General features: G+C 36.6%; 10 protein-coding genes across 10 annotated transcripts; 6 read left to right on the top strand and 4 right to left on the bottom strand.

Annotated features, from left to right (window-relative positions):
• Positions 1-279: 279 nt before the first annotated feature.
• On the top strand, positions 280-1,094 carry GCK72_010105 (uncharacterized protein; the record flags this gene model as incomplete). Its single annotated transcript, XM_053727692.1, has 3 exons — positions 280-447; positions 529-960; positions 1,005-1,094. The coding sequence occupies 3 exons, from the start codon at positions 280-282 to the stop codon at positions 1,092-1,094; spliced, it is 690 nt and encodes a 229-aa protein (XP_053587269.1).
• A 222-nt stretch (positions 1,095-1,316) lies between these two features.
• On the top strand, positions 1,317-4,038 carry GCK72_010104 (uncharacterized protein; the record flags this gene model as incomplete). The annotated part of the gene is made up of 6 exons (XM_003106067.2): positions 1,317-1,753; positions 1,800-1,891; positions 1,955-2,088; positions 2,165-2,562; positions 2,611-3,135; positions 3,180-4,038. The coding sequence occupies 6 exons, from the start codon at positions 1,317-1,319 to the stop codon at positions 4,036-4,038; spliced, it is 2,445 nt and encodes an 814-aa protein (XP_003106115.2).
• A 632-nt stretch (positions 4,039-4,670) lies between these two features.
• GCK72_010103 (uncharacterized protein) lies at positions 4,671-5,177 on the top strand (the record flags this gene model as incomplete). Its single annotated transcript, XM_003105914.1, has 3 exons — positions 4,671-4,811; positions 4,855-5,001; positions 5,055-5,177. The coding sequence occupies 3 exons, from the start codon at positions 4,671-4,673 to the stop codon at positions 5,175-5,177; spliced, it is 411 nt and encodes a 136-aa protein (XP_003105962.1).
• Positions 5,178-5,519: 342 nt separating this feature from the next.
• GCK72_010102 (uncharacterized protein) lies at positions 5,520-7,634 on the bottom strand (the record flags this gene model as incomplete). Its single annotated transcript, XM_053727691.1, has 10 exons — positions 5,520-5,589; positions 5,637-5,718; positions 5,762-5,874; positions 5,921-6,087; positions 6,248-6,334; positions 6,400-6,560; positions 6,608-6,986; positions 7,030-7,110; positions 7,255-7,404; positions 7,455-7,634. The coding sequence occupies 10 exons, from the start codon at positions 7,632-7,634 to the stop codon at positions 5,520-5,522; spliced, it is 1,470 nt and encodes a 489-aa protein (XP_053587268.1).
• A 1,225-nt stretch (positions 7,635-8,859) lies between these two features.
• Positions 8,860-9,177, top strand: GCK72_010101 (uncharacterized protein; the record flags this gene model as incomplete). Its single annotated transcript, XM_003106029.2, has 2 exons — positions 8,860-8,963; positions 9,009-9,177. The coding sequence occupies 2 exons, from the start codon at positions 8,860-8,862 to the stop codon at positions 9,175-9,177; spliced, it is 273 nt and encodes a 90-aa protein (XP_003106077.2).
• A 170-nt stretch (positions 9,178-9,347) lies between these two features.
• On the bottom strand, positions 9,348-9,762 carry GCK72_010100 (uncharacterized protein; the record flags this gene model as incomplete). Its single annotated transcript, XM_003106034.2, has 2 exons — positions 9,348-9,563; positions 9,613-9,762. 2 exons carry the CDS (start codon positions 9,760-9,762, stop codon positions 9,348-9,350), a joined length of 366 nt encoding a protein of 121 aa, XP_003106082.2.
• A 2,599-nt stretch (positions 9,763-12,361) lies between these two features.
• On the bottom strand, positions 12,362-13,065 carry GCK72_010099 (uncharacterized protein; the record flags this gene model as incomplete). Its single annotated transcript, XM_003106026.1, has 3 exons — positions 12,362-12,516; positions 12,600-12,908; positions 12,960-13,065. 3 exons carry the CDS (start codon positions 13,063-13,065, stop codon positions 12,362-12,364), a joined length of 570 nt encoding a protein of 189 aa, XP_003106074.1.
• A 507-nt stretch (positions 13,066-13,572) lies between these two features.
• Positions 13,573-16,483, top strand: GCK72_010098 (uncharacterized protein; the record flags this gene model as incomplete). Its single annotated transcript, XM_053727690.1, has 12 exons — positions 13,573-13,716; positions 13,766-13,955; positions 13,999-14,176; positions 14,458-14,541; positions 14,593-14,665; positions 14,712-14,970; positions 15,051-15,142; positions 15,187-15,502; positions 15,552-15,612; positions 15,662-15,747; positions 15,793-16,353; positions 16,398-16,483. 12 exons carry the CDS (start codon positions 13,573-13,575, stop codon positions 16,481-16,483), a joined length of 2,130 nt encoding a protein of 709 aa, XP_053587267.1.
• Positions 16,484-16,629: 146 nt separating this feature from the next.
• On the bottom strand, positions 16,630-20,207 carry GCK72_010097 (uncharacterized protein; the record flags this gene model as incomplete). The annotated part of the gene is made up of 13 exons (XM_053727689.1): positions 16,630-16,841; positions 16,900-17,215; positions 17,263-17,786; positions 17,835-18,024; positions 18,074-18,188; positions 18,237-18,398; positions 18,443-18,511; positions 18,558-18,652; positions 18,701-18,811; positions 18,863-18,964; positions 19,014-19,707; positions 19,752-20,098; positions 20,142-20,207. 13 exons carry the CDS (start codon positions 20,205-20,207, stop codon positions 16,630-16,632), a joined length of 3,003 nt encoding a protein of 1,000 aa, XP_053587266.1.
• A 1,711-nt stretch (positions 20,208-21,918) lies between these two features.
• On the top strand, positions 21,919-23,117 carry GCK72_010096 (uncharacterized protein; the record flags this gene model as incomplete). The annotated part of the gene is made up of 6 exons (XM_003106047.2): positions 21,919-21,960; positions 22,005-22,103; positions 22,149-22,369; positions 22,414-22,816; positions 22,860-22,973; positions 23,043-23,117. 6 exons carry the CDS (start codon positions 21,919-21,921, stop codon positions 23,115-23,117), a joined length of 954 nt encoding a protein of 317 aa, XP_003106095.2.
• Positions 23,118-25,493: the final 2,376 nt, after the last annotated feature.

The following is a 25,493-nucleotide window of genomic DNA, read 5'->3' as shown; positions in this document are numbered from 1 at the left end:
CAATCTTTTCATTTGAAACAAATCTTATCAAATTTTTCTCGATAATTTAAATTTTGATTGGTCTCAACTCTGACACTACACTGAACTTTTTGCTATTTTATTACACATTCAATAACAGTGAAAGAAATAAAAACAATCACGTTTTTAAAACAGTAATTACTAAACTTTCTATCGTGACTCTGAAAAGAGCGATAATATATATATATATCTTCTCTCCGAGTTTGGTGCCCGAGTGATAATAATGGATATTTTACATCTGACCTTACTTGTTGGTTTCAGATGCTTGGTTCTGCTGTCCGTGCACTCTCCCGCACCGTACCGTCCACGGTTGCTGTCGCCACACGCCAGTTCGGCGTCTCTCGTTCTCTTCTGTCACTTCGTCCCCTCGGACCGAAGAATGCGGTTCCTGCTTTCAAGGGAACTGCTGTCGTCGATGGAGACTTCAAGGTTAGCAAAAAAAATTCTGGACATCAAACCGCTGTTGAATGTTGTTCTTTTTTAGTGGCAATCATGTAATTATATTTACAGGTAATCTCCGATCAGGATTACAAGGGAAAATGGCTCGTTATGTTCTTCTATCCACTCGATTTCACCTTCGTGTGCCCAACTGAAATCATCGCATACGGAGACAGAGCCAACGAGTTCCGCACTCTCGGAGCTGAAGTTGTCGCATGCTCTTGCGACTCGCACTTTTCTCATCTTGCCTGGGTCAATACTCCACGCAAAGATGGAGGTCTCGGAGATATGGATATTCCACTTCTTGCTGATTTTAATAAGAAAATTGCTGAGTCCTTTGGAGTTCTCGATAAGGAATCTGGTCTTTCATACCGTGGACTTTTCCTCATTGATCCATCCGGAACTGTCCGTCACACAACCTGCAATGACCTTCCAGTCGGAAGATCTGTTGATGAAACGTTGAGAGTTCTCAAGGCATTCCAATTCTCTGACAAACACGGAGAGGTAATCAACAGCGTACGAGCTGCAGTATAAATAATTTTTTTCAGGTGTGCCCAGCTGATTGGCATGAGGATTCCCCAACCATTAAGCCGGGAGTCTCTTCTAGCAAGGAATACTTCAATAAGGTCAACAAGTAGATTCGAGCCGAGTGTTTTTTTTCTTTTGCAGCAATTAAAAATAAATTTTTTCTCTCTTTATCATATTGATAATTTAGTTTGTGGTTCTAAATAAATAGATGCAGTCAAGCCGTGTAATGTACAAAAATGGTGTTTCAGAATTTCCATTTGATAATATTGATTCTTAAAATTTCATAGATCAGACTCTTTACGATTCCTTCAGCTTCAGATCTCCATACAACAATGAACAGAAAAAAATTGTCGGCATATGGGCAGGAGTTCGAAGATGACGAAGAAGATTCCACCGTTTCAAAGAAGCCTACTCAAATACATGAAGAAATAGCGACAGATGAAAAAGGAAAGAGAAGATTTCATGGTGCATTCACTGGAGGATTTTCTGCTGGTTATTGGAATACTGTTGGATCAAAACAGGGATGGGTTCCACAAGAATTCTCTTCATCCAGAGATTCACGTGGAGACAAAATAAAACAAAAAGCGGAAGATTTCATGGATGCTGAAGATCTTGGAGAATATGGAATAAGCAGTCGTACTATCAAACAAACTTCTGTTTTTGGGGATGGAGGATCCTCTGGACAAAAAAGAAAAATGGCATGGGAAAGAGATTCAGAAAGTGTTTCGACTATAACCCAAATGTTCGAAGATGTTGTAAAACCTGTCAGGTTTGTCTCATTTCCGTTTATAGGGGTTTTATTAATAAACTTTCAGTAGTTCAATAGGTGTACGAATGCTCCGATCGATGGGGTGGCGAGAAGGAAGAGGAATAGGATTGCCAAATGTGAAGCAGAAACAACATAGGGGTGCGTTAACAGAGTCAGCATTGAAAGATATAAAAAGCGAGAACTTCAACAAAATCATTTTAGGTGGCATATCATCAGAAGCTCAATTCGATCGTGAACAAGCTGCAAAAGTTGCCCCAATGTATGAGTTTGCAAACGAGAATGCTATAGTTAAGCAGTTGACTCCGTTGAGCGGTTCCCATGGAATAGGATACCAGGTAGCACAATTTCTCCAAAAATATGTTCAATAACCATCCTAAACTATCTTTTTTCGTAGTATCAATCTGTTTTTAGGGTTTACGTCAAACCACGGTGCTTGATGAATCATACGGAAGAACTGCTCTAACTCTGAAATCTGATAAGAAAAGTAGCAAAGGAATAAAAGGACAAGCTTTTGGAGTTGGCGCTTTCGAGGAAGAAGACGAGAGTGTATACTCGAATTATGATCTTTCTCAATTCGATTTTTCACTAGATCTGGCAGGAACTTCTGAAGAAAGTAATTTAAAAACACAAAAAATTGACACAGCTTTCGAGCTACAACCAAAAAGATTGAATCCGCGAAAGTTTTACGCTGCACCACGAGTTCCACAGAGCTTCCGAGGAGAACATAAACCGATTCCTATGGACGTTTCGAGGTTGCCACAGTTGATGAAAGACGATGTGAAACAGATGAATGCAATTCAAAGAGCAAAGTGAGCTATTTTAGATGTATCTTGTGGAAATTATTTATTTGGTTTCAGATTTCTCGGCGAAGATCGCGTCGGTGCTCTGGAAATTGGTGAAATGGGGAGTAAAAAACCAGCAGAACGAAGAAGTCGATGGGATATTAGAGCGAACGAAGTCGAAAGGCGAGAAAGTCAACGTGGTGGAGAAGCAGATGAGGAACGAGATCGACGACTCCGAAATCGTATCGAGTTTCCGGACGAACCTATGCGACAGGCTCGTTTTAAAGAGTTTCTTCATTATATCCGACGAGGTCTACCATATCCTCAGCCAACAGATTTGACAGTTTGGGAGTGGGAATGGGAAAAGAAAGAATTCGAGTCGAAGTTGACAACCGAAGAGAGAGGAATGCTTCCCGAAGTGCTCTCTAGAGCTCAACCTCTTGCAAAAACTGCCATAGCTGCCCCAATACATGAAATGATGGCCTCTAAATTCGTGAAGGAAGCAGGTGGAGATCTGAAAGTAGGAACAAAAGATGAGGATAAATTAGCTGCTGTTAAAATGGAAATGTTTGGAGAACGGACGAGGCAAAGCTTTGAATGGTTTGTCTGTTTCATTCTTTTTAGTTTTAAATTGATCTTTTCAGGTATCCCGACAGTATTCTAGCCAAACGATTCAATGTTCCTCATCCCTTCCCAGGATCCGAAATGGTTGGGGTTCCAGCGCTTCAGAAAACCAATTGGAAACGAAAGGAAACTTTAGAAGATATCGGTGGTATCTCAACATCCATAGGACTTCCGAACACTGCAAACGAAGTTGAAATGAGAGAACGACTTTTAAAATCAAGAGCTCGACGTACAGCAGACGAAAATAAGCAAAAAAATTCGGATGATGAGGAATCATATGAAGACGCAGATAGAATTGCCGATTTGGAAGAGGATGAAAATGACAAGGAAGAAGAGAAGGCACCGAAATCATTCTTTGATTTAATATTTGGAGAAGGTGGAGTGGGTTCTGATGCTACGGATAAAAGTGATGATGAGAGAGAAGAAGAAAATGAACGGCAAAAGGCACTGAAAAAAAGAGAAGAAGAACTAATAAGGAAAAAGCAGGAAAAGGAAAAAAGAGAAGAAGAAGAAAGAGAGAAAATTGTGAGAGAACGGGAGAAGCTCGAGTCAAATGACCGTTCAGAAACAAGAAGAGATAAAGATGAAGACGAGATTCAGATAATTGAAGAAATCTCTACGACTACGTCATCGTATGGTCCCGCACTACCACCGAGACCCAGCCTTTCTAAAGATGCTGTCATCCAATTTCTTGAAAAAAATTTGTCGAAAAAGGATGATTCAAAGAAGAAACATAAAAAGCAAAAAGATAAAAAACACTCCAAAAAATCAAAAAAATCAAAGAAGAGCAAAAAAGAAAAAAAGAGAAAGAGGCATTCTTCAACCAGTGATGACGGATCCAGTGACGATTCCGATGAATGGCAGGAAAAGAAATTATAGAAAATGGTTCCGATTTATTTATTTTTTTATTTGTGTAAAGATAAAATAAACAATTTATCTGTGATAAAGTGATGTCTGAACTATTTTTTGTCTCTTCCTCTGTGGCTATTTGTTCCCATTGAATTGTCTGTGTATTTCTCTCTAAACCTCTTCTTTTTTTTACGACATTCTCTTTTTGCCGCTTTCTCTCAAAAGATTTGTGACGTTTGGTTCCTGCGAACCCATGCACTCAGGTCACATTTTTCCCAAGAGAAGCTATTTTTTGATTCTTGCTTTTAAAACTTCTGACTCGACAAAATTAACTACGGATTAACATAAATCGTACCTTCGGTTTTTTTACAAAAATTTTCTGAAAAGTGAATTAGGAACCAATCAGTCTAATATTCCGTCACATTATATTTTCAATTTCTTGTGTCTTTCTCTGAATCTCCGTCGGATCCACTTCGGTAATAACTGCGAAACCAACAAATCATCAAACATTTCCGTCTTTTTTTTCTTATCACTGTATTTTCTTTTCTTATCAAAAGAAACAAATCGGACGTTTTCTTGATTTCTCACGCGATTCCTTTGAGCGAACAGTTGAGACCGTTTGCAACAGAAAGCTACTTGTATTTATCGGATTTATTTTTCAGATGTCTCGAGTTGTCTCAAGAGTGACGACTTATTTCAAACAGCATTCGACAGCAGAATGGAAAAATTATTTCCTTTCAACTCACTTCTGGGGCCCAGTTGCTAACTGGGGGCTTCCATTGGCCGCTCTTGGTGACTTGAAGGTAACGAACACATTTAATGTTTTGAACTAACACAAAGTTTTAGAAAAATCCTGACATGATCAGTGGCCCAATGACATCAGCTCTTCTAATCTACTCCAGTGTCTTCATGCGTTTCGCTTGGCACGTGCAGCCACGAAACCTTCTTCTCTTCGCCTGTCATCTTGCCAATTTCAGTGCTCAAGGAGCTCAGGTATCATCAAATTTCAGAAGTTATTAAATATTATTATTAACAACTTATTTCAGCTTGGACGTTTCGTGAACCACCATTACTTGCACTATGTCGAAGATCCAGTTCATCACCGATTGATGGTAAAAAAAGAAATTTTAGAGCATGTACATGATGCCGAGATCGCTAAAGCCCACTGAATACAGAAAGAAATCTGTTAAATATATGTTCGCGGGTTCCGCTATCTTTACTTCGTTATTGTTTCTTTAGGATATATCAGAAGAGCATATTGTCGAAATAAAAAAGTTCCGACATTTTTTTTCACGTCAGAATGCAGACACAGTAGTAATTTTGTACTGAGTCTGCATTTTGTCGTAAGAAAAAATGTCGGAACTTTTTTATTTTGATAATATATAAATAAAATATTTCTTATTATCAACTAACTGGCTTACAACTTTTATTGTCATCAGAAGGTAAAATGATATGATAAACTAAAAATAAGCATAACTGAAAAAAAACTGTAACGATTTAGAAGAGCAGTATCACTTTTTATCGGTAGTTTCTGGTTCGTCCGTTTCCTCCATTTCTTCCTCCTCCTCGTTTCCCGTCACTCTAAAACAGTTTTATGTTATATCAGATCTATTCAAATATAAACTCACTTTCCCATATAAGCAGGAAGGTTTCGATTTTTATCCCACAAAATAACACAGATTGGATAGTGGACTACTTCGGTTGCTGGTGCTGAAAAGATGACGTTTGACTGTTTCACTTTAAAGAAATGTACATTTTAAATCTAAATATGGAATAGCTTTTTTGACTTCTTCTTCTTTTCGTTTTTCCTCGATCTTAAGACCGGTCTTCTTTCGAGTATTTCTACGAAGAAATGATCTAACTTCTCTGAAAAATAACTGTAAGATTCTATTCATGAATCAATCGCTCTTACTGATTTTTCACAATTTCTCTTTTAGGAGAATTTCGGAGAGAAAGGAGTCCATAATGTTGTAAATGACTGACTTGTTTTGGGTCTCCAGTTGCCGATGGAATTGCATCAGCTATTGCCAAATCACCGAAACCTCCAGGAACGAAGATTGAATGAAGATTCATTGTTGCCTGATACAAATAATATTGATGTGATTCGTTTGAAAGTAGTTTATTTAACAAAATTAGGTTGTTTTGTGTAGTAAGCCAGTTCAGTTTAATCAGATAGGAAAAGTTGTTATTTTTATCTAGGTCTCCCGTGTTTCAGTTTTCATATTTTCCTGTGACTTACAACTAGATGATGAGCAATTCGATTAGCAGGAAACTCGATCTTTCTCCAATTAGGGATGTAGATTGACTTTATTACTGTGGGAGGAGCCTGAAGTACTAATGAGTTAACCCAGATGAATCCTATTCTAGATTTTCTAGAGTAAAGCCACTAACTTTTGATTGTTTTCGAACAAGACATGGACCTTTTGAATTGAAATAACTTGATGCGAAATTTCGCATTTCTATCAGTGGACATAATTTGGAATCTTCGTAATCATAGAGAATCAACATTACTAATTGCAGATTTTGGGTGGGAATTATGATAGTGTTGAAATCTTTAAAAAATGTAGATGCATGGAACTGACATACTGTAATATCTTACCAAAATTAGCTTTGTAGATGCGAATTGATTGAGACGGAGAATCGTGTACTTTCAGATATTCACCGTTTCCGTATGTATACACCTTCTCTCCATCAAAAAATTCATCTGGAATTTCAACAACCGCATGACTAATCCAAGCTAGAATTGGTGTTTTTGTATCCATTTCACATATTTCTTTTTTCTTTTGAAGAGAAGGAGAATTCGATGGAATTGTTGGTAGAAGCTGGTTTGGAATTACTTTTTTATTTTCATTTGTTTTCTTCTTTGACTGCACTTTTGTACTGATTTCTTCAACCATACGTTTTTCTTTCATTCGATCAATATTTGATTGTTCCCATGACCAGAGAATGAATATCTTTTGAAGAGGAGAAATTTCAGTCTGAACGGAAAACGTGAAATCAAGATCTACGGAATGCTGAAACCTTCAAGGTTCGAGCAACCCAATTCATTACTTCCTCTGGCCCATCAAAGATCTTTTCTTCAACACGAAACCAACGAAACAGCTGAAAAAACCGAAAGTTGTCTTCACAAAATAAAAAAATTTCATAAAAAATAGTATAACTCAGAGTTGTTCGAAATTCGTACAGGAAATAATTGAAAACGTGCGGGAACCGTGAGATTCAAAATCATCTCATTTTTCTTCTTACCTGAAACGTATTCTCATTACGTGGATTTACATATTTCGGATGTGCATAAACACGTCTTTCTCTATAATAATCTCCAGGAGTGAGAAGTGTTCGAAGTTCTGCACTCCATTTATGTACGAATTTGAGAGTATGATCAACTAAATAATCATGCTGAAATTCATTGGTATATGTTGAAAGTTTACTTTTAGCTGATTTCTTACCTTTCTTTCATCTTTTTTATCTTTAGAATTATTTTTATTTTCTCTTTTATTTTCTTTAACTGTGAGTGATTTTACTAATCCTTTTGTATCTTTAGGATCACAAACTCCCATCATAAATCCAAGTGAAGAGATTATTTGAGGAGCAGAAATGAAAAATGGAACATCTGAGGAATGAATCATCCTCCTAAATTCGTTAGTTCTGTACAATAATCTTTCTCAATTGGCTCTTCCACTCACTCATACACGTTGAAAACCAATTCCGCCCATTTCATGCAAACCTGAAACTATTTTTTATTCGTTTTACTCAATTCACTTCAGTGCCTCTGGTGACGCCTCTTCTGATTTTCTATCCCCATTCGGTTGCGATTCCTCTGAATTTGCTTCCATTTCTTGCGAATCCGAACGTAATAATCGTATTTCAAAAGTAGTTTTTACGTTGGCAAACGTCAAAGTCGAACGTGGACGTTCGATTTTTTATATAATTTTTTCTCTCTCGTATCTTGAAAAACCTTGTTTACATTTACACCATTGACCATTGCAATGATTTAAAACGTCATTTTCTTCTTATTTCTGATGTAAAATCCATGATTTCAACAATATGTCTGTTATGGCTTTTTGGTATTTTTTGCACAAGTGAAACAAAAAATGTTAGTGATAGTGTGTGAGTCTTGATTCGTTGAAAATTATAGAAAGTATTAATCAATGTTTAAGAATCGAATTCAAGTGTCCGTTGAGCAGAACTCCTATTTCTTTCGAGAAGTATTCCTCAAATGTGGCAAATTCATCTAAAAACAGTAATGATGTGAGTTAGTTCGGACGAAATGAGTCATTTCAAAGCAAAGTTTTCGTATGAAGTTTTTTCAAAAAACTTCAATTTTACAGCATTGGACAACGTGTCTACTTCCTGATTATTCGTGTGCAAAAGTGCACGTACCGGCAGTTGGTCATCTATTTGCTTGTCTTCCCGATTTTGGTGATATCCAACCAGCGTTTTTCTATTATTTCGAACCAAAAAAAGTTCATAAAGTCACTTTGGAAAACTACTTTTCACTATCAAAGTATGTTAGAAATCGCGGAGAAATTAAAATGTTTCCATGTTTTTCAGAGGATGTGATTCGTTAGGCAGAAATATAACACAAAAGTTTATAACTACAGTAACTTACAGTAATCTATCATTTGTCACAGAGATATTATGCTGTAAAGGAGAAGAATGTTCAGGAGAAAACTGGATGAATATTTGGGGTAATGATTACAGAATATAATATCAGAAGTAATAAGTTACTAATTTCAGATGACAGCGAGTACAAACTCGGACAATACGTAGGATTCAAAAGAAGTATAAAAATTGAAAACTGAGATGTTTCAGCGTCCACGAAACAACATATTTTGGTACACGAGTATTTCAATGACTGGAACACTTTTCTGTTTCATAATCGGAAAACTGAGTCTTCTAGCTTATCAACATTCGAAAGAACGTCTTGTTTTAGAGTCATTGAAAACAATCAGTCGGTTAGTTATACTCAAGTTACTATTTATCTTAGTCTTTGTACTCAGAACATTAAAAGAAGCAGATGACGAGGATCAAATAAAACGACGCTCGGCTATCAGGAAAATATTCCGATTGGGCCGTCGGCGAAAGAGAAAAACTGAAGTATCCTCTACTGATGTAACTTCTCAGAAGACAAATTCTATTCAAGCTTTGATAAGATCAAATAATAAATAAAATTATGTAAATGAAGTTTCTATCTTATTGCTTATCTTCCAAAAGAAAAGCGCCGTTTTGGTTATTCTAATAAAGTCTGTGAGGCAGAAGAGATGAAAGTTTATCAGAATGGATTGATGAACATACAAATAACGTTATACACGAGAAGCATGAGAAACAAGTGTAGAGTTTCACGAACTCGGTGATGATTCAGTTTTCTTGTTCTGATCGGAATCGTCAAATGGATTCCTAATATCAATAGAAGAAGCTTCTGAATTGGCAACACGATTCCGTAGAGAAACAAGAACTTCTGTTGAAATTTCTGGAATGTCAGGTGTAATTGGGGGAGGAGCTTCCAGATTAACATCTTCATCGTACTCCCCACTCCGATCAAATGGATCTGAATCCTGAGAAAAAAATCTAAAAATTTTCCACTTGTGCATAAATAAAATTTACATGTCCACCTGGTCCTTCTCCTCTGGTTTCGTTAAGCGTAATTTCAGCCATAGACTCTTCGTATAAATTTGGACTGGCTAATTCATCCTCCACGTCTTCTTCTGAACCAACTGGCATATCGTGTTTTATATTTTCAGGGCTATTTTCCATCTGCAATGCGATTGATTTTTTCAGAAGATTTCAATGTGGTCTCGATAGTATTAGGTGTTTTCCACCATTTTTGAATAGGAAGATGATTAAAACCTAGTTAACACAACGATTTATTGCTATTATGGTAACAAATAAACAAAAACGTGAAGACAACAACAACGGGTTAACAAAAAAGAAAGGTAATTCAGATAAAGTCTTGTTTGACAACAAGTTCTTTTGCATATCCATAGTCAGCGATTTCACAGCTTGCTGAACAGGTGAAGACGTATACTGAAGCCCAGTCAATGCTCTGGCCTGAAGTATTTGAATTAATTAAAACTAAATTCGAAGAACTGCATTACCGATAGCATCGACGTCAATAAGAGAGAGCAAATGCGGCATTAGTTGCATTTCGAAGCGACGTGGTGAACCACAAAGATCGCAAGGTTCAACAACCTCAGGAAGCTCTGAGCGGCCAGTTGCACGAAGAGGAAGTCCGTATCTCTTATATCTCACAATTTGATCGGGATTCAAATTAACAAGACGATTGAATTTGTCAAAATCAATGTCCTTTGGTTGTTCCGCAGTTGCTGCATCCAGGTCTTCCTTTGTCATATCAGCATTTTTCTACAAACACTATCAGTTACAGTAAGAATTCCTGCTACAACCAAACCTCCTTATTTTCTTTCAAGAACTTTTCAAAGTCTCGGATTCTTGCTTTCTTTTCCTCCTCAGTTTCATCATCATCATTTCCGTCTTCTTCGTTGTCATCATCTTCTTCATCATCGCTAATACCATCAAAGAGATTAGCCGGCATATATTCTTGTCCAATCTCTACTTCAAACTCTTTGAAAACAAAAGCGTTTCGTGGATTTTTCGGTTCTTCAGAGATCGATCCATTGACTGCAACTTCAGCACATTCCAGCTTATGTTGCGGCCAGTCAATGACTTGATGAGCTTGGGAACAGTATCTTGCAACTTGGCATTTTGCACATTTCTTTGCAGCAGCACAACCACAAATTTTGCATAATCCTGGTCCATCGGTGAGCGCACGCGGATCAGGGACATCTCCGAAGTCAGGATTCATTGGACCGTCGAAGGAGTAAAAATCATTCGCACGAGGAAGCTGGCATCTGAACGCCTTGAGATTCGAGGCATCGTTTGGGCGAGAGCATCCTGGGTTACGACAAACGAATAAGAACAAGGTACGGTGGAATGCATGTGGGGGGTCTGATTCTCCTCCATTAGCACACACTTGCATCAAGAAACACATCGGCTTTTCACACACCTGGAAATCAAATGTTTAAAACGATAGTCTCACATAATAATAGTAATAAACAAAATACTACAACTCACACTGCATAGCAGATCCGAAGATTTTGGCAAAACTTTAGGATTCAACCACGACGGTTTACCACCGATTTTTCCTAAAGGAAGAAACTGCGAACGGAGACGATACAATTCATCGAGCTCGAGTGGGACTCCGAACCCCAAGTGCACCGGCTCATCTGAAAATTCCTCGTTGAAGAGAAGAGCATAAAAAATAAAATAGGGGAGTGTTATTGGAATTTTTAGATTTATTATTACAGATTTTATGATTTTGGAATAAATATATTTCAGTTGATTGATGAACAAAATAAGGCATGAAGATGGGAAAAAGTGAAAAGAAAAGAGAGAACCATGTGCGTCTGCTTGCATGTTTTCGAATCAGTCCTGTTTGTTTTCACGCTTCTTGCGATCTTCTTGCTTGGTAGCAGCCAACAACCAAATGCCCAAAACCACGTGCACAAGGATGACAGCAATGATAGCAGAATAGGTCAAAGCGTCGTTCGATGCGAATCCCAGCAGAGCTGAAATGATACGAATAAAGAAGTGAGCCCTTGAAGTTAATCAGTGTTAATATCAGATGATCTTTTTTTGAAAAATAAAACGGAACGCATGGGGATAAACGATGAGCGATACTAGTTTTAATGAAAACTGTTTTGTACCTTCAAAGAAAAATTGTTTGAGAAGGAACATTGAAGCGAGTGGAACAATTAGAATAACGAGACTATAGGCGAGAAGATTCTTGACAGCAGATTGGACCTCCTGATCGCGAAAATTCGGGAACAGATTTGCCATAGTCGACGGGGGGACGGAGGAGGGAGTGGCCATTACACTGCAAACAACTCGGTATATCCATGGTCAAAACTGAGTACGTGCTTGAGTTTACTATCGAGGAAATTCAATCAAAAAGTATGAACAATGATCAATGATAAAACTTGAAAATATGCTTACCGACTGACTTTACGCTAGGCTAGGGAATTTTCAGTAGAAAGAACACTCAATCAATTAATTTAAAAAATTAAAGCTTCGGTTTTCCCGGATATCCCGAGTTGTCCCAGCAGAGCCAAAAAGTCAGAAACCAAAAGTAAACAGAAAAAAGGTATCTCCTGCGATAAAAACGCACGAAAATCAAGAAAATTATCTTCAAAAAATTTGTTTATTTATGTACACAACTGTTCGGGCAAGGAACCTAACACATCGAGGAATGGATCACAATAAGGCTTATGAGGTCCAGAGGGAAGTGAATTTTCTAGAGTAAGAACAACAACCAAAATTATTAATGTCGCAAGAATTATTATTCTTTTTTCTTCTCAGCTTTCAGTTTATCTTCCGCATCTTTCTCTTCTTTCCAAGCGATGTAACAAAACGCTGCTGCGATGAGAATAACGACGAAAGCTGCACCAATTCCAGCATACAGCATAGCGTCTTTCGGCGGTAGATGGAAGTGGTCTGAAAATAATGTTAAGAAAAGTTGAATAATCTCTATACGCTTCTATTTTAATCACAAATTTATATTTTAGTTGAACACGTACCGATGAAAACATAGTAATATAGGGTCGCCATAACCAGAAGTGGGACAGTGAACATCATTGCTGAAAACGCAATGAGAAGAGTAATCGCTCTGTTTGAAGCTTCTGCTGTGTAGAATTGTTCTTGGTCGGGACGGATCGGAGCATTCAATGCATCTTCTACCAAATCTTCTCCATCCTTCTCCGGTACTCGTTCGGCATCATCTTTAATAGATTGATCTACGAAGGGCAGCTTTTTTTCTTCCTCAGCTTCTCTGTTCTCATTTGTTTTCTCAGCCTCGTCTTCTTCGTTGTCACTGACTGATTGACTATCTGAATTTCTGTTGCAGAAATGTAATTAACACGAAATAACTGAATATTTACCAGTTTTTTTATCATCAACAGCTTCAAAACTATCAGAAGTGCTTGATTTGCGTTCAGCACCGTCAACAAGTTCGAAGTCTGGGTCCTGATCAATAGTGTCGGCCATTCTTAAACAGATCTTTTGTGTTAGGATGCAAGTAAAAATAATAGCCTAGTTAACGTGTAATTGAACGTTTTATACAGATGAAAAGAGCGAAAATCGGAGTAGAAAAATGTGATCGATCTCTAAAAGTATGTACTTGTGCGTGATAGTGTTCAATCCGCATGCGCAAGAAACGACGCGCAAAGAGAGGACCAAACTAAAAAGAAGTCGACGTATTTAAAGATCTTTAAACAAAAAATAAAATGCTCTTTGCTGAAACCGGGAACCGTTCGTTAAAGAGTAATTTGGCAAAAACTGTAAACAATTGTACATTATATTGCTCAATATAAAAGCATTATCAAAAAGTCTGCGGCCAATCGAAAGTTTCTAGTTGCCAGTGTTTGCGTACCAAAACCGCGCCATTTTGGAAATGTTACGCATTAAATATTACAGCTGCGCCACCTTGAATCTTTTAACCATGTTTCGCAATAATTATGTAAAAACACAACTTTTAAATGGGGAATTTCAGAGATGCCTCCGAAAAAGAAGTCATCTCCAGGTGCTACCGTAATCCTCATCGATGCAGGCTCCAATATGTCTGAAAAGAGCTCAGACAACGGTAAAACTGACTTCGAAAATGCACTCAGCACGGCAGACTGGATTGTTTCAAGAAAAGTAAATACGCCTAAACAAAGTTACGTGTAGTGAATTTTAATTTTTTCAGCTGTTTTCGGAAGACCCTGAATTGTTCTCAATCATGTCGTATAACATCGGTTCAGACTACACTTCAGAATCTGGCAAAATCTTCAAAGGTGTCGCGGTTCATAGTGAAGAATTCGCTCCAGCCAAGTTTGATCATTTGAAGTTTATCACAACTGAGTTACAGCAAAATACAGAGAACACTGAACCAAATTGTATTATTTAAGCTCTTTTTCCTTTAAAGTTCATCTTTTCCAGTCTTCCAAGGAGTTCTCGCGGCAGTTCATCTGCTTAAAGAGCACGTTATCGAAAATCCAAATCCATCTGGGATCACTCTTATCGTTTTGACAAATGGCATGAATGAGAACATTCGACAAGAAAATATTGATCTTCTAGTTGATGCAATCACTGATTGTCAAGCAGATCTCATGATTATGTAAGCTACCTTACCTGCGTAACTTTGAAAAAATCAGACTTGTCACAGGCCGGGCTGGGCCCGTTTTGAAACTTTTTTGAACAAAATTCTGACATTTTAGGATTTTTTTTTGGTAAGCTTAGTTTTCCACTGAAAGTTTAGAACTCAATTAAAAGCTGAATATGGTAGTTTAAACATTCTTAGTCTAAAATATCTTTAAAATTAGAAAAAATTGTGATAAATAGGTAAATATTTTTGAATCTGTCCGATTTTAGACAAATATGGAAAATTGCTATTTTCAGCGGTATCAAGGAAAACCCTGAATACCCTGCTTCTCGACTTGCCGAGCTTGTTGAAACATTGGAAGGACGAACTTATACGTTTCAGTGAGACCAAGCCTCGCTATGTTCAACTTTTCTGAAATATTCGAATTCCAGAAACGTAGCCAGTATGCTCTCCAATTATCAAGCTCGTCAGAAATCCGAACGCAAATTCAACAAAATGTGGGATGTGAGGAGTAAACATTGGGACTAATGTTGATTTAGGCTCCTTTCAGATTGCTCCTGGTATCCGTCTGCCGGTCACATTCGCACTGAAATCTGAAAAATCCAGCGCTTTGCTCAAGTTCAAAAATGCAGATTCAGAAGGAAATGAAATGGTTCGTCTCGAGCAAATGCATGTGGAAACTCAAAATCCAGTCGACACTGGCCATGATGTAAAATCTGAAGATATTTCAACAGCAGATAGCGCTTCAAAATTTCTCCCGAAAAATGCTAAAAACTATAAAGCTGTTGAAAATATCAAGACAATGCACGGTAATGACAAAAATTGAATTCTCAAGAAGTTCTTCTTTCAGGATATAATTTCGGAAAGTCAGTGATAATGATGGATCCAGAATATCTGAAAGAAAAATATAACGATCATAATTTCAATGAAGGACAGACAGGCGGAGTGCTCAAACTAATACAATTTACCAAAAAAGCAAATGTTGGTTAAGTGTGATGACTACTGAACGCAATAGAGATTTTCAGATCCTTGATTCATACCTTGCTGATGCTAGTGCTAAAACAGTACTTCCATCACTCAATTCACCGACATCTGGAGCTACAAAGGCAACAGTTGCATTGATTGAAGCAATGCTTTCACTTCGAGTTGCTGCTATCTGTCGTTACACTTTTCATGCTAAATCGCATGTTCAAATTGTCGCTCTTCTTCCTCATCGAGACGAAGATACAGGTGTTGTTTATCTGAGATCGGTGAAATTACCATTTTCCGATGACATGAGAACCCTAAAATTCCCAAAATTTTCATTTGATGAAGATGAGGTTGATTCCAATAAACCAACAGGTACGGATCTCAATGCGAACTTATTAGAATTGAATCGAAACATTTTCAGTGGCTCAACTATCCGTAGTAGATGATTTAATTGATTGCATGCAATTGGAGGAAACTGTGATGTAGGGAATTTGTGAATATAAAATCAAATTATGAGTTCTCTGATTCCAGTTCTTCACTTGTGGAAGGTGGTATGAGCGATCCGAAACTACAAATGCAATGCCATTTCCTTAAAAGTTTGGTTCTTCATCCGAATGGTTATTTTCACAAATAATTAAGAAATGTTACTATGAATCTTTCAGATACAATGGAAAATCATTCGATTAGAACGAATGAAATACTCGACATCATCATGGCCCCAAAGCGAAAAGTTGAGACAGAAAGCTCCGGAATGTTCCAGAAACTCAATCGAGAATTCAATCTTCAACCAATTCAAAAAACGAAGCGAGAACGAGTTACTGTCGAACCAGAAGATATACAGACAATGATAAGTGAATGGGCTGATAAAAAACTGAAAATGTCGTCACAAGATGATGAATCAGAGGAAGGTCCCAGTCAAAAGAAAAAGAAGTTCAATACGTCAGGAACGAAGAAAATATCAAGAAGAGAAGAAGTTCGAATGGAAATTGTTGAAACTGATGGAGCAAGTCATGTGTGCTCAAAGATGCTTGAAATGATATCGAACACATGCAAATTCCAACCGAATGGATCAATAACTGGTTTCTTCCAATTGCTCATCAATGAACTCAATCTCATTCGCTCGGTGTTTGTGGAAACATCGCGATGTGATGAATTCAATGAACTTTTGAAGAAATTGAAAGAAGAGGAAGACTTTGAACCGTTTGCTGCTGTTCTTGCAGAAGGTGTTAACCATTTATCGAACAATACTTCTAAATAAAAATTTCAGAAAAATCGTGCAATCCAATTAGTTCCACCGAGGTTTCCACTTCTGATATATCCTACTCTGATGCCGCTGAATTCTGGGAAGAGTGATAATTTCGAAAAGCAATTAATTATATTTCACCCTTGTATCTCAAAACTTACTACATTCACAGTCCAATAAACTCAATCAGGAGTCAGAAAAAGAAGCATCGCAACACTTTATTTCATTCAAATCAAACGAGTAATTCAATTTAATTTCACTCCTTTCTATCTTTCTTCTTACGCTTCACAATCTCATTTGGATGATCTTCGGGCATAATCTCTTCTTGAGATGTGTCTTTATTACTAATCATATCCCAGCCCAGTGCCACATCTCGTTTCTTCAATTCGTCTATAATAACCTGCTTCTCCTCACTATCAATATCAGAGAGTGGGTCCACTTCGGAACTAGAGGATGGAGCAAGATTATCTGGAAAATGTATATAATTATGCTTTTAGAAAAAATATAAAAAATTGAGCGGTTTTACCTTGGTAACGAATAGCAACCATATTCTCGTATTGACGATAAGCTTCTCTTTCTGCTGGATTCAAATCTTCAAAGAATTCAACATTTGATTCATCACCAGACTTCTGACTCCATTTAAATGCTTTCTCCCCAATATCCAAATCCTCTGAAGAACCCGTTGATGACGTCCATGACGAGAACGAAGAAGCAGATGAATCATAAGAAATCGACGACTGTGCTGAATTCAAATCCTTGTTCATTTCAAACATGAATTGCCGAGTAAGAAGTTGACGTTTATTCTTTTTCCCTTTTGGAGCTTTCGGAGCTTCAACTGCAGGCTGAAATATAGAAAGAAGGTTAGGAAGACAACATTTATTCTTCTCACCGGTGGTGGTGGTTTCTTCTTCTCAACCTTCACAGGAGTTAACGGTTTACCCCTTGGCATAGCTGATGGCATTGAGAACTGTTCAGTTGCACTCGATGCTTCCATATTATAATCTGCTTTTTTCGGAGGAGATCTTGGAGGAGGCACTATCTTAAGAATTGTAGGTTTCGTCGGCATTTTCTTCTTTTCAAGTCCTGAGCTTGACTCAGACCATTGTTCCGAAGACAACTCAGCTGAGGATATTGCTGTTTTCTCTTCTTTTACTGACATCTTCTTCTTCTCATTCTTTGATTTTCTCTCTTTTTCTTTCTCATTTTTCCCTTTTTCATTTTCATCTGTATCTCTTCCATCTGCTGAATCTGATTCATCCAATGGATTCCAATGACTTTCAATTAGCTCTATTGCATTGTCATCGTCACTTTCCGGGCGTTTACTCTTTCTGATCTCTTCAAATTCTTTGATACTCCAAAGTCTTGGTTGAGTATTATCTGAGAACTGCATCACATCTACAGAGAAAATGAAGTCTGAAACTGTTCAATAGATTCAAGTTTCTCGATTCAGTTGAAACTCACTCATTTGATCCAAGAAATCCTCATAGGTTACTTTTGAATCTGAAATCAGGGTAGCTGCCATTGGAATTGCATCAGCACATCCATTATAAACAAAGTCCGTGGGATCGTTGAAGAAAGTTTCTTTCCTTTCTAACATATTTTGTGAATCAGAAAACCAAGGGAGGCCTTGCGACGTGCACAAATATAGCATCTTTAAATCATAATTTATGTAATTTTATGAGTTGGCTTTCCTAGTTTACCGTATAAATCCACGATTCAAAATCCACAAACTGATCGAATCCGCCGTCTTTTCGATGGAAAATTCTCGGAGAAAACGATTCTGGTCTCATGGAATCTGTGGTTTTCAGGAGAGGCCTGAAAATTCTTTCAATTAAAAATAACCAGAACAGAACGAAATCCAACTTTTTCTTCACGCATTTTGAGTAATCACAAATTTTAATATTAAATGGATAATGGATGACACTGAAAGAGGACGGACGAATATCACAATGAACAAAGTCAAGTGAGTGAAGTTCCTTGATAGAATTAAACGTGAAGTAGGTGATGAGAAATATGGTCGCAGGACTGAAAAATACTGATGTAAAACTTGATTACGTTCTCAGAACTACCATAATGCAGGTCCGAATTGCTCGAAAACTGTCAGCAGATTCATACCCAAATCTTCATAAACCAAGAACCTGAAACAAAACATTAGCTATTGTTTTATTTTTTCAGAAAACCAACTTGTAGTCATTGTTGAACCCGATATCTAAAAGTCGAGCGATATGAGATGGTTGTGAAAGTTCTGGAAGCAATTCATACAGTACTCTCCTTTCTCTCTGAAAATCTAAAGTTTGACGAAGATAATCGTCTATACATTCAATTACATCTATATTAATCTGTAAATTTGGAGGTTCTGGATTCTTTCGATTCACTAGTTTCACGGAACAAATGCGTCCGCTATCGAGTTGTTGAACCAACCAAAGTTGTTTCGATATCTGAAGAAAATATAATTGTTTCATTCTGATAGTACTTGTGGGAGTGAGTACATCTACAAGTTTCTCATAGTCATCCTGTTCTTCCAACATCGCGTATTTCTTCTTTTTAGTCTCAAGAGAATCAGGAAGTGGTTGTTTGAAGTTTTGCATTTTCTGCAAATCAATCAGAAAGTAATTGACATTAAATCGATAATTTAAAAACCTCTCTCTGCAATTGAGAATCGTCTCCAACGAGTGCTCCACTCGAAAAAACGCTCTCCACAGAAGCCATCGATTCTCTCAATAATTCGAGAAGATTTTCTATCTCTGAGTCTGTACCACTTGATTCATAAAGATCATCTGATTGCCAATTGAACTTTCCCACGTCATATTCCGGATCTTCCATATCGGGATCTGATGATGATATTTCAATTGAATCAGTTATTGAAATTTCAGAAGAAATGCATGTTGTTGATGAATCAGTTGATGAAATAGACATTGGAACTGCTGTTGCTTGTTCTACATTCGGATTTTCAGCTGATTTTGATGATGTCTTTGCCTTAGATTTCTGTTCATCGAACATATTATCCAGCTCTTCACCTGAGTCATCAGATTCCTCTACTTGACTTCTACCTCCTCTTTCTTCTCTTTTTACAATATCTTTCAATAAATTCTCCAAGTGTTCAATTTCATCATCAATATTCATTTCTTCGTCAGAAAATGAGTCTGTCTCTTTAGAAGATGGATCCATTGATTTCAATGCAGATTCAATTTCTGAACTCTCAAAACCGTCTGTCATCGGACTACTTTTTCCCTCCTCTTCTGATGAAGTCGAAGTAGAAGAAGATGACGATGAAATCGTGATTTCCGTGTTCGTTTTGCATTCAGAATCAGTGCAACAACATTTACGCATTATTCTAAAATTAACAGTTATTATGAATCTAATTGATAGAATCCTTACTTAAATTTTCGTAAATTCATAGCTACCTTCTCTTGCTCATTCGCAAACAGATTCTCGACTACATCAGTTTCAGAAGTGTCATCAAAAGAATCTATATTTTCAGATCTAGAAGAAGAGCACTCTGATGACGAGAAGTAAGCAACCCAGTCTTTCTTTTTCTTCTCCACGTCTTCTTCTTTTTTCGCCTCCTTTTCCAGTTCTTTAATCTTATTCAATAGTTCCATTTCTTTAACATTCACAACAGTATCATGAGCTTCTCCATAAATTTCTTCTTCTTCTGATTGAGCTTGATCATTTGGCTTCAATTTTCCTATTTTCTTTATCGATTCATCAAAAGCTGATTTTTTCTGAAACGGATTGACAGAGGACTGAAATTGGTCTGAAACCAACCACAGAATGATTGTTGAAACTAGGATAACTGCAAGCACGTTCAACATATTCGAACGGGAAGTCCATAATTTCAGAATTCGATTTAAATTGAAATAACCGAAAATCAAGTTCATTTTCAGCCACGTTTCAGAAAAAACACAATTTTTGTCGAGAACACGGCGCGGGTTACTGTAATAAATTTCGATTTTTTTTAATAAGTTATGAATATAATATTTTGGTATTTTTGTTTATGGATTAAAATAAATAGTTTTTGCTTTTTTTGCTACCTTGTTAATAGGTCCATTATTTTTTATTTTATGTGAATAGTTTCAATATCGTATCAGATGAATATCTTTTCCAGAAATTTTGAATTTTCTCGAATCCCATAACCTATTATTCATCTCTTGATGTACTTTTCTTGTTTTCTTTCGGTGAAACAACTTTTCGGAAATGTAGAGTGAAAAGATCGAAGAGTTTTTTGATATTTCATCCTTCCAGTAAATGATTGATAAATAGATCACTGCGTTGAGCTTTTCTTTCCAAAATCTCTCTCAATTTCTTTTTTTCCGATTCCGTCACTACTAGATTTCTTTCATATTTACCCTTCTCCAAACAAGGCAAACTCAAGATACAAACCATCGAATGTTGAGACCATTTGTTTGAACTTTTCTGCCCGAAAGTTTTCGTTTTCTCGTTTATTTACAAACACATTCCTCCTTTTTCTCATATTTTTTATTATAGTTTTCAATGACTATTTGGATAGAAAAAGTGAGAAGAAAACTCGTATTGTTTAGTTAACATTTGAGAGCTAGTAGGAGAAACCTAGTTCTTTATTTTTAACTTTCTATTTGAAATAAATATTTTTCAACGATACAATTTCTACGTATTCTTTCCGATGTTTCACGAGTTGATCATCGGTAACCATAAAATTGTAAAATGTTCCTGAAAACCTTTGTTAGCCACCCATAAACAACTTTCAATCCTCTTATAATGTATACCACCATTTCCCCCATCATCATCATCTTCTATTTCAATTGAATTCGTTCCGTATCCTAACTTTCTCTTTCAAAATCTCCACTACCTGCCAACCTCCATTCAGCCGTTCAATCGACACGAAATTGATGAATTTGGTCACATTTTTCACAAGTTTTTCATTTTTCGAATCGTTATTCGATTGAAAATGTCTTTTTTCATTTCAAAAACGTTTCTTTCATCGTCTAATTGATCAAAAAATATTCCAATTTCGTTTCATAACAATTCCTCTCCAAATGACTCATTCTCTTTTTATTTTTGAAATACCAAACCACTCTAACCCATATTTTCTCCACAAATAAAACTGTTCAGAAAACAGAAAAAAGTGAGTCATCATTCAATTGTCTGTCGAACTATCAAGACTAGTTTCATCTTTTTTTGGATTCATTTCATTTTTCTTTCTGACAAAACATCAAGGATATATTTCTTTCTTGTAATTCAGTAAGATATAGTCAACTTTGAAATTATGCCACAGTATCGAAAAGTGGAATCAATTTATGAGATAATAAAAAAAGCGATAGTTATCATTTTTCTACGAGCAAAAGAATCTCACTATCCGATGGCATTCAAATCGTCTGAATCCCTCTCTTTTCTTTCCAAGTTCTATTTTCAAGTAGGTTTTTCATCTAAATTTTGACAATTTGCTAACAACGAATACAAATTATTCACATTCGATTCTTTATTTCTGATTCGTTGGCTCACAATTCTTTCAAATAGCCATCTAAAATGAAAAATTGCAGGAATCGATCTTCAAGAAACTTGAACAATGGCGACTGCTAAAATTCATTTCAAACCATATTTCGATGAGGTAAGACTGTAAATATCTTCTTTTCATCGTCTTATTATTCCTAGGTTCTCGCTGCTGAAGCTCTCGAGAAGGCTTTGAGAAACAAAGAGAAGCTGAAAGTTCTAGAAATTCTTGTATCTGTCAATAACACTCAACGGCAAATGGTTAGTTCCTGAAATCTCAAAGACTGTGAAAATCAATTTCTGTAGATTCGAACCCCGTATAAAACTCGTTACGGAAAAGATTTGGAAGAAGAAATCAAGAAAGTCTTCTCTGGAGATTTCGAAGATTTTCTCGTTGCTCTTCTCCAAACTCCAACAAAATTGGATGTAACCGAATTAAATAGAGCTGTCAAAGGTTTGGGAACAAACGAAAAGAATTTAATCGAGATTCTGACAACTAGAACAAATGAAGAGATTGAGGCGACAAAGTGAGTATTATTCAGTCGATTCTTTTCCAATCAGGACATTTCAGAAATACCTACTTTACGACTTATGGAAAGTCTCTTGAAGACGCAATTTCTGCTGACACTTCTGGAGATTTCCGACGTCTTCTTATAATTATTCTCCAAGCAAAAAGGGAGGAAACTGGTTTTGCAAACACGTTTAATGTGGGAAACCATGCTGCTCAAATACTGAAAAGTTTCGATAAGAAATCAGGAATCGAAAAGTTTGACGCCTTCAAGATCTTCGCAACATCGAATGGGGCACATATTCAAAAAGTTATCGAAGAAGTAGAAAGACAATCAGGAAAGGATTTCCAGAAGATTGTTGATAAGGAATTGAGTGGAGATTTCAAGAATTTGATACTTTCACTTATCGAAACATCGAGCAACAAACCGAGATTTTTGGCTAATTCAATTCATTTGGCCACTAAAGTTTGTCCTATTTTAGAATATGAAACTGAGAGCATTTTTTCAGGGAATCGGAACTCGAGACAAGGATCTCATCAGAATTCTGGTTGCAAGATCTGAGAACGATTTAGTTCTAATTGAGCATGAATTCCAAGTCCTTTTCGGAAAACCGTTGACTCAGGTTAGCTTATTGACAAACCCTTTTGTACTTCTTTGCTTTCTTTCATTTCAAATAAATTTCAAATTGCAGCTAATCAAAGATGAGTGTAAAGCCGAATACCGTGATGGTCTGACGATGCTTGTCAAGGGAAATTCCCGGCCTTAATTATTTTTTTTCTGTAACTTTGACATTTTAAATACTGCCTGCTTTGAATATCCGCATTATGTGCTTTTTCTACTATAAAGAATATTTACGAATATTAATTAAACACACAACTTTTGGACTACTAATGCAAACTTTTTGACGGTGTCAAAAAAACACTTTGCTTTCTACTGATTAAGTAGGGTTACGGTTGGCTCTGGCAACAAGAAGTAATACAATTGAATAGAAATAGTTAGAATGAATGATTTATTTATGACGAAGGGACAGGCCACTTATTCGACAACCGGGAATGAGAGTCAAAGGGAGTTATAACAGAAATATGAGGAGTGGTAGGATAGATACAGTTATGAGCCTAATGACAAGGTAGCAGAAAAGGAAGCGAAAAACTATTTTAATAATAAAAATGGCTTTTTGCTAGAGCTAACATCAGGAACGCAAATGACACTAACCTCCAAGGAGAAAAGCATGAGCATCACCAGAAACGAAGAAATCTATATTTTAGAAACATCGGAACTTGAGTTTCTGGGAATGTGAGTATCTAGTAAGTTTCGTGTCAGGGAATCTAAATCAAACAGATAAACTGAAATGATATATTGAAATATCCCTCTATGGCGAGAGTAGTGATCTGGAAATTTAGAAGTGAGTCTTTGTTATTCTGGAACGTACATGAACGACTGTTTGTGAGAGGAAGCAGTTCGGCGTTGGAAAAGGGAGATCGTAGGGGAACTGTATCTACTTCGAAACTACCGTGCTCCCGATTGTTTCTCTGTCTCTTTGTCATTATCTCTCGAAGCCATTAGTTCTGAAATTAATGTAATGAACCTTTGGAAATTCTGGTGAATTTCATCAATTGCTTATCTATCGAAGATGTGAAAACTGATTCGTGGGTTGGTCTATTAGGCAAATGGCGATTATAGTTTGGCAACCATAGTTTTCGTTCGGGCAGGTTTTCATAGGATAGCAACAAAACGAGCATGTCGGTAATTTTTTTTAATATCGAACGAAGTTTGCAGACGGAACACACTTTTTTTCAGTTTTCTTAACAATTGCAAAGCTAGAAAGTGTCCAACAGACATTGTTTTAAACTCACTGGATTGCAAACATTCATGATTTCAAGTTCTTATATTGAAACTGTTTACAGATACATGTTTTTCCTGTTCAACAATTCAATTTCACCCTGTTTTCCAAAACGAAATTATAATTGATTTGTTATGAAAAGGTCCCTTGAAAGCGACATACGAATAAGACGCGTTTCTACGTTTCCTTTCAGTTTCGTCTTTTCTTTTGTTCCTTCTTTTGACCCTCACATGGATCGAAAATTGCCGGGTGTTCGTTCTACCATCGGTATCCGATATTCCCCCGCTATTCATTCAGGCTCTGTTTTGCAATAATTCAAACCGTCTCTGTCATCCATTTCACTGAATGAAAACGCGCAACGAGAGGTCACCCGCATACCGAAATTCCCACCGTAATTCAGGCGCCGTTCCGTCGCGTTCGGTTTCTCTCTGATTCACCGCCAAAAAGAAGTCATGATGAATGTTGAAATGATGAAAAAATGGCAAAGCGTTGTTGAATGGCGGTGAGAGAATAAAAACAGGATAGAAGTGATTTATGAGGATTTAAGTGAGAAAATAAGCAATGTTGAAATAATTTAAATGGGACAATCCTAATATCAGAAAAAATGATTCCCAGGTTATATCAATTTTTGTTCTACACAATGGAGAAAATGCATTCCATATATTATTAGGAGGGGTTTCTGGTATTAATTGCGAGGTTCCTAATTGAAGTTATTGCTGTTTTGAACTAAAAAAACTTTTAAAAATTTTTGATTCTATTTACTGGCATTTTTGAACCAGTGATTCTTGGCGTACTACACAGATCCACCATTCAATAATTGGTAGTTCTTTAATAAGATAGATATCGTTTCAATCAAAATTATTAACGCCATTTAATGCATGAATTCTCTAATGAAACGGATTTTTAAAATGAGATTGTACCATTTCAACCGCTTGCAGGTTCATAACTGAGGAATGGAAAATTTCAAGATTTCTTGTTTCTGACTTTTATTTTTCTTTATGAATTGAAATCACTAGAACGTTTAAGGAAAGATGGGATAGTTTAGGAGAATTGATGAATTATTTGAGAAAAAAATAAAAATATTCTACATAATAAATACGAAACATAATTCAAAAAATACGGGCACCCGGATGGCCGTTCGATTAGTTAGGAGATGAAATTAAGGAATCATGAAATTGAGAAAAAGTTGAATACAATTAAAACTTTGAAGAGAAGAGGGAGAGAGAGAGCACACAGGTTTACATTTTCAAGATAAGATCAAAAGAGATCTGAAACAATCAAAACACTCAACACTTAAAAGAA

Source organism: Caenorhabditis remanei, chromosome III (assembly GCF_010183535.1).
Source record: "Caenorhabditis remanei strain PX506 chromosome III, whole genome shotgun sequence".
Classification (NCBI taxonomy): Eukaryota; Metazoa; Nematoda; class Chromadorea; order Rhabditida; family Rhabditidae; genus Caenorhabditis; species Caenorhabditis remanei.
This window is presented reverse-complemented; position numbering and strand designations above follow the sequence as displayed.